Source organism: Triticum aestivum, chromosome 3D, assembly GCF_018294505.1.
Source record: "Triticum aestivum cultivar Chinese Spring chromosome 3D, IWGSC CS RefSeq v2.1, whole genome shotgun sequence".
NCBI lineage: Eukaryota > Viridiplantae > Streptophyta > Magnoliopsida > Poales > Poaceae > Triticum > Triticum aestivum.
In genome coordinates this window covers 351316205-351324336 of record NC_057802.1, presented here as the reverse complement: position 1 = coordinate 351324336, position 8132 = coordinate 351316205, and the positions used below count along the sequence as shown (strand labels likewise).

Genomic DNA, 8132 nt, shown 5'->3' with positions numbered 1-8132 from the left:
ATACTCCATTTGCTGCAACCTCTAACATTTACCCCACCACAAATTTAAATATATATTCCTGTCTTGACCAGATGAGCATGCAAACTAGAATCACCAGGATGATAGGTAGGGCTAGAAGATTATTTTAATCAAAAAAATATAGCATGGAGCCGACCCCAACGATTTTAAGCTTAGAGCATGGTTAATAGTACAGCCAGCTGATGGCTATATGACATTGCCATGTCATCTATAGGCAACCTTGTAGCCTTCAAGTATAATAGTAAGATACAAAGATGTGCTACTTCATTAATACATGGCCCACATTTCACTCTCACATAGTACCTAGGAGCACGTGCTGCAGCTGGCTCTTATTCTGTAGCCGGCTCCTCTTCTCTCTCCTCTTCTCTCCCCTCCATGTCAGCAGAAAAATAATATTTTAACCCTTACAGCCTGCTTACGTAAGCTTGTTATACTTGCTCTTACAGGCACGGTACACGCTATCCTAGACTACTCTACACATGAAACTGCCACACGAGCGTCCGGGCTGCGCTTGGCTCTTCGCCTCTTCGGGAATCGAACAATGATGGAGTACTACTGCAGTGGAGGAGTACTACAGTATGCTTCTGGCCATTTGACACTGATTGAACTGCTGCATGTCCACCACGTGCGGGAGGGAGAGCGTGTAGCGAACGAAAGCTTCTCCTAGTCCTGCCAGCCACCACGCTCATGGGCGAGGGAGGGACGCAGCTTCATTGACTTACTGTTGCTGCCTTTGCGTCTATGACAGGTGGGCCCAACAGGTCGGTGACCCACCTGTCATGCAGCCAAAGGCAGGTGCAGTTAAGGCGAGAGGGCGTTGTAGTAATCAAACTTCTCAGTCTTGTACGAGTTGACGCGACACATCAAAGCACTACACTCGATATATTTCAATAATTTGCGTTTACCGATGCATTAATTACAACGCATGCATGCCGTGACTCTCCTTTTGATACTTGCATGTGTTGATTAATGCACCTTGAAGTAGTATGAATATGTGACGATAAAGCTTTGTAATGCCCCGGCCCTAATAAAGCGAGAGATGGTTGTGCACGAGGAGGGCGAGATCATGCAGACGGAACAGGACCCGACGATGGAGCTCTCTATGGTCTCGATGGACCTCACCTTGCTCCACTGCCCCTTGTGCCTCCGCCCCTTGAAGCCTCCAGTGTATGAGGTTCGAATACACCTCGTCCGTTCGGCTGATCGAGCAAGGTGCAGGTTTCTTGATTGATGTGTTGTTTGATTGATTTGTGCAGTGCAAGGGAGGGCACCTGGCTTGCGTGGACTGCCGCGTCGAGCGCCCCGGGAACCAGCAGCAGTGCCAGAAGTGCGAGCGCGGCGGTGGCTTCGACGTGCGGAACACGGCGGTGGACGCCGTCCTCTCCTCGGTGAGGGTGGAGTGCTCGCACGAAGGTTGTGGGCTCTACGTCACTTACCACAAGCTCGCCGATCACCAAAGCGTGTGTCCGCTCGCGCCCTGCAAATGCCCCGTGCCCGTCTGCGGCTACGAAGGCCCGCCGCCGGTGCTCTCCCACCACATCAGCACCGTGCATCCCATGCCCGTGCACAGGATCCAGTACGGCAAGGCGCTCTGGCTGCAAGTGCCACTGTCGGAGCCACGGCTCTTGCTGTTCGTGGAGGAGGACGGCCACACGTTTTTCTTGGTCGGTGGCGTGCTCGACATCGGCGCGCCTATCACCGTGTCGGTCGTCTGCATCAGAGCGGGGGCGTCCCCACTGCCGCACTATGTGGCCAAGCTGTGGGCGAACGGCCCGCCGGGGGAGCCCAAAGGCAGGACCGACGCCGTCAAGGTGGAAATGGAGGTGACAAGCAGCAGGGATCCCGGTGACGTCGCCGTGCAGGAGCTGACCTTCTTCACAGTTCCGCCCAAGCTGCTGGCCGGGGCTAAGCTGGTGTCCCTCCACATTCAGATTGACAAGCTCACGTCCTAAATGATTCTACAGCGCCTTCTGTTTATCTTAGTAATATGCTAATATAGGGGTTAGCTCGGTCTACTTTAGCTTAAGAGATGGTGGGTTTTGGTGGCGATGCAGCAATTGCCTCGACATCAGATCAGCAGTGAAAGTAATTTCGAACAGTCGAATGGATATTTTGTGTATGTTGGATATAAAGATCCTTTGGGTAAGAAGTAACAACTTATATGCTTTTTTCGAAATGGAACAGCGATAGTATAATTTTTGTTGACATGCACTAATATTTTCGAAACGGACGTCAGGCTGTAGCTAGAAGGGCGGTTGGGGCGCGGCATCGGCCCATACCGCGGTGACCCCCGATTGGGACGCACCGACTGTGGATTTTCTCCCTCGCCGATGTCGACCGCGTCTACGCAGAACATTGTTCCCTTCCCCCAGCTGCGGGATCAGGCCGGATATGTGACCAGCGGTGTGGCCACCGTCGTTCTATGCTTGTGAAGAGAGCAACCCAAGCAAGAAGGCTTGTAGCTTAGGCTCCTGCTAGTATATATAGTGGTTTTCTTTTTCTCTCCATATCAACCATTTTATATTGCGTACGTGTCATTGAAGAGTGAAATGATGGTTGCTTCTTCCAACTAACTTACTGTGTGATTTGACTGCTCCTTTAGTGGCCCCTACACGTACTCCCCCTACGTGTATGCAACAATCACATGTACACATGGACGCAAAAACGCGCGCGACGCCCTAATGCATGCATGTCCGAGCACACGACAGAACACACACGGTCACGCTCAAGTGCTCAACCTACACGTGCATGCACACACATACTCAGCCAGGGTGAGCTAGTGACCGTATAAACACCAGAAAATGTATATTGAGCGCAATGAGCGTATTATGAAGTCCACTGACCGTATTTTTACAAATATACAGTGACAGACAGTGTATTTATCTCGTTTGAAATTAAGTCATATTAACCGGAGAGGAGGCAGTATGGACTAGCATTACTTTGATGTGTCCCGTCAACTTGCCGAATGAGGAGAAGCTTGCAGGACGGGAGAAGCTTGCGCGCGGTGGCTCGCAGGACAAGGAGAAACTTTTGACTAATGCAAGCTCTCCCTCGCTCAGGCGGTGGACGTGCAACAGTTAATTCGATGTCAGATTGCCAGAAGCATACACTATACTAGTACTATTATTGTTCGACTTCCCGAAGAGGCGAACAACCAAGCGCAACGTTTACTAGTACTAGTACTACTACTATAGTCTATAGAGGTATGTACTATACTAGTATATTAGGAACCGGATGGAGCAGCGTCTGCACTCTTATTATATTTTTAAAATGTGATAAAGCAATCTTCAACACATTTGGTTCTCTTCGAGGGTTCTCGCATGTGATAATGGAAGTTGATTGCATGGAACACTCGCCACAATTCTCGCTCGATTCTGGCTCATATCCTGTTACAAATAGGAGCGCTCGGTAATATTTCCTCTTTTTTTGTTATTCAGCATGTAAACAGGTCAGCAAACCTTGCGGCGCATCTTTGTGCGAACCGTGCTTGCTGTACTTTGAATGTGGCCGAGAGCTGGCTTGATGAAACACCTCGCTTCCTACTTCTTTTTTTGCGGGGTACCTCGCTTCCTAGTGACCAGTGTCTTGGCTGATCATCCTAAGAATGCTTATATATGAATAAAGCTCTCTCGTTTACCCGCAAAAAGATTAAGCCATATTAACCGGAAAGGAGGGAGTATAGACTAGCACTACTTTTTGGTGTGTCCCGTCAACTCGTAGAACGAGGAGAAGCTTGCAGGACAAGGTGAAGCTCGCTTACGCCTTTTGAATAATGCAACGTACCCTTGCCCAGGCGGTGGACATGTATCAGTTCATTCGGTGTCAGATTGCCAGAGGCATACACTGTAATACCAAATATGCGGAGTACCATCATTGTTCGACTTCACGAAGAGGCGAAGAGCCAAGCGCAAGGTTTAGTAGTACGAGTAGTACTACTACTAGAACCGCATGGTGGAGCCTCTGTACTCTTTTTTTTCTAATCTCTGATAAAGTACACATTTATTCCGTAGAAGGGTGGAAAACGGCAGCCCAACATGTAATGATGATATCGATCAACCATGCTCGAATATATCTTGGCCTCCGTGCGAGCCCGTCTGTGTGTTCTCGCTCCTTATCTCTCTCAAGGAACGGCGGGTTGGCCATTTTGCCGTCAATTGAGATCGGTTTGCTCACACTCCGGTCCCACATGTCAGTGACATGGCAAGAGGAGGTGCGTTGACCGACTGGCCATACGCGTACTTGGTTTTGCACCTTCATACTACTCCTCCCTCCGTCACAGTTTACAGGGCGCGCTTCATTATGATGCATTTCTCTCAATGCATTTCCACCACCAGAGAGACTTTAGACGCGTTTGGTTTAATGCTCAATTAATTAGGGCGTGGTAACCGCAATCAAGTCCACAGTTTTCTCTCGATGTACTACGGAGTGGAGTAAGTGCATGCATGTGTGTACGCATTACTTCCTCTAGTAATAGACGCCGTGCTATAACTACCAATGCTATTCAGGCCGATCGCTAGTCGCCTTGGTCCGAGAGATTTTTTCTTTTTCTGAAGCGCGCTCTATAAACAGTGACGGATGGAGTAGTATGGGCGGATTCAAAGAAGAGCGTATTGATGGTTGCTTCTTCCGAGCAACTTACAGTGGGAAAGGTGGGGCTTATGATTTGACTGCTCATTACTCACTATTAATGCGGCGCAACGACCGGGCTGAGTCTCCCATGCGACTGTGCACTACCCCCTCGGTTCTTAAATATACTCCGGAGTATTTGTCTTCCTAGAGATTTCAACTAGTGACTACTCAAATATTTGTCTTTTTAGAGATTCAAATGGACTACTACATACAGATGTATATAGACATATTTTAGAGTGTAGATTCACTCATTTTGCTTCGTATGTAGTCACTTGTTGAAATCTCTAGAAAGACAAATATTTAGGAACAGAGGGAGTACACATACGAAGCAAAATGAGTGAATCTACACTCTAAAATATGCCCATTTGAAATTTGTAAAAAGACAAATATTTAGGTAAGAAGGAGTATAATTTTGTGCATGGCACATGGACCCGGATGCCGAAGAGGCTTCTGGCAATTCTATCAAGCTTCCAGCATTTGTTTACATAATTGATGTACAAATAATTTTCTAGCGACATGAAATTGTACAATGGTGTGAGCTTTCAGCTTTTGTTTCGTGTGTCTTGCCATCGATGCTCTTTCGAAAACAATAAAAAACTAAATTCCTTGCTAATGCATCTCAATTATTAGCAGATCAGAGCTAATATTTACATCACAACTGAAGACAAAGTTGTGAGAAGGTGTTAAATTAAAATTGATCCATGCTTTCATTGGCAGCAACGTCCCCCCAGCTCTGTCTAAATCAACAAGGCATGTTGGGAAAAAAGTAGCTGTCTGGAGCATGCAATATTCTAATCATTTTGTGTAGTTCCACTAAAATAGAGTTGAGCGTCCCTGTTCCAAAGATATTAAGTGTGATTACGATAGTAGAGGACTGCTGATGAAACAATAAACACACAAATAGAAGTCGGTCACCTTTGCAGTCTCTCTTAAGACTAACTAGTTGGAGAAGATTAGGCTCGGAGTTGGATGAGGAGGATAGAGCAAAACCAATCTCCCTTTTTGCAGTCGCACTGAAATGTAGAGACATTGCCCGTGTGACATTTTGGTAGAACTGCACAAAACACTCTTAAAAAAAGTGATTTGTGCAGATCACCAAAAGGTCGCAATAGCAACGAGGTGAAATGGATAGCCCTGTTTGCAAAAAAGAGGTAGAAAGGAAACAATTACTGGCCAATAACAGTTGATGACACATGCAACGACAAAAAAGAAGCATATTCCTTGTCCTAAGGGAAGATAACAACACGGTTGTGTTTGTCTAAAACGGTGTGAGGGCGAGATTGCAATATGGAAAGTACGCCGGACGAGCTACGTTTTGGGCAAAGAACTATGGAAGATCCACATGCAGCGACGTGGGAAGACGGGCAGTGGAGCAAGGCCGGAGGGGATACCTAGAGGTCGTCGGGATGTAACTAGGTGAGCGGCGGCGGGCAGAATCTGCCCATACTGCGGCAGTGAGCAGGTGGCGTAGGCCCTACCGCGCCGGAGCTTGGTTAGAGAGAACGGCGTGTACCGCAGATCGGGACGTGCTGCCTCGGTGTCGTCGAACGGAGAAACGATGCACGTCCTCCCTTTCCGCCGGCAGACGGGATGCGGCCGAATCAGTGACCAATGGTGAGAGAGAGAGAGGCCACTGCAGCCTTGTGTGAGATACTCTGAAGAGAGACAAACCAGGCAGGCAGGCTCTATTGTATATAGTGGAGCGGACTACCTTTTTCTCCATAAAAATCGTTTTATATTCTGTGTACGTGCCATTGAGCGATATAACTTTATTTAAAAATAACGCGCCAATGCATCAAGTCGAACTTTGTTTCGTGCACGCGTGGTACACGACCTCCGTAGGTAAACAACCGCTACACGCGTTCAAATTAGCACGTGGGCTGCCATTTCGTACAGAAATGAGCTCCACCGTGTACCCGCGCGGGTGTGGCTGGGCACGAAGCGTGAGTACGTGCACGGTGCACCTATTCTCTTCTTGTATACGTACACCACCTATGTGGGGTTGTGTGAGAGAGATACAAACGTAGAGAGATATAGTGTGTGGGTTCGTGAGAGTTTTTGGGGGGGGGGGTCAATCAAAAAATGTAACATATGCAATGTGTGTGAAATAGAGTCCTGGATATATCATATATATAGAGGGGAGATCCACGAGAAGAGAGTGGAGGTATCATCGGCTTGAGGTGTCCATAGAATCGAAGAGAGGGATGATGTGTGTGTGTGTGCGTGCACGATCGATAAAGAGTGCCATTGAATTTGTGTGTGCCCACGTCAAAGATATAGAGTGGCTGGCCTACTGGAACATGAGAGGGGACAGGTGCAGTTTGTCTCTGTGGCATGGATACCTACCTACAACGCTCGACTATCGGTGTGTGGTGGGGGGAGGGAGGCCTAATTAACTATAGAGGTACAATGGCTGGTATATGTGTGGAGGAGGAGAGAGGCCTACCTCATGTATTAAGGGAGATCGATCTACCTCATGTATTAAGGGAGATCGATCGGCATCCATGCATGTGTAGGAGAGGAATAAGGTTGGGAGAGAGACAGAGCTAGAGTGTTGGAGGGGGTGGTAGTGGAGTTGCTTCTAACAAATGGTGGGATAGGCTTGCTAGACAACCGGAGGGCACGCCTGCAATGTCAATAAGAGAGGGGATGGCTGCGTGTCTGTGCACGTGCGTGTGAGAGACGGGTTAGGAGGAATGCACGAATGATGAGGGGGGACGATATGGCTGCATAGGAAGATCAATCGTCCTTTGTCAGAGAAAGGAGAGACATAACTTGTGAGGTACGTCGATCGATGGGGGGGAATAGTTAAAGTCGACCTAGGTATATGTTGGGAGATCGATCGGTATACATGCATGTGTGTGTTAGAAGCAAATGAGGCACGAGGAGAAGGATAGAGAGAGAGGGATGCATCTAGGAGGTGGTGCGAGAGTCATACTATATCGAGGGGGAAGGAGTGTGCGAGTACGAGATCGATGAAAAGAGTGGTGGGAGTGAGGCATGGACGGTGATAAGAGAAGAGGGGAAGCTGTGTTTGTGCTAGGCACACCTGGCTAGAGAGGCATATCGATCGATGTGTGCCGTAAAGAAGGAGCTGGGGGGCCTACACACACTGTGGGTGAACGACCTAAAGTGAAAAGATGAATTTGCGCGATGGAGCTAGAGAATGCTGAGGGAGGGTGAGAGGGATGCGGGCGTGTGCATGCACGAGAGAAAGTTAGCGCTAGCTACAAAGATAAGAGGATTGTGTGGGTGTAAAAGACGAATAGAGATCATACTTCATTATAAAAAGTGAATTCGGATATTTGAAGAATTTATCATAGTGTTTTAAACTGACGCATGTGTGAATATATATAACGGTGATACACATGGTGTGGTTATGAACATGTTATACTACATATAATATATTTTATCTCTACTCTTATAAACAAAACGGAGTTGTTGATGATGGTGTGCCTGCCATCCTGCAATATAGGCCGTCCGAT

General features: G+C 47.8%; 1 protein-coding gene across 1 annotated transcript; it reads left to right on the top strand.

The window, feature by feature from the left end:
• Window positions 1–1057: 1057 nt before the first annotated feature.
• Window positions 1058–1970, top strand: LOC123074631 (E3 ubiquitin-protein ligase SINA-like 4). The gene is made up of 2 exons (XM_044497425.1): window positions 1058–1123; window positions 1275–1970. Exons 1-2 carry the CDS (start codon window positions 1058–1060, stop codon window positions 1968–1970), a joined length of 762 nt encoding a protein of 253 aa, XP_044353360.1.
• Window positions 1971–8132: the final 6162 nt, after the last annotated feature.

Coding starts and splice junctions, on each gene's coding strand:
- LOC123074631 (XM_044497425.1), top strand. CDS start 1,058: ATGGTTGTGCACGAGGAGGGCGAGATCATGCAGACGGAACAGGACCCG. Junction 1,124..1,274: donor CGACGATGGAGCTCTCTATG/GTCTCGATGGAC, acceptor TGATTTGTGCAG/TGCAAGGGAGGGCACCTGGC.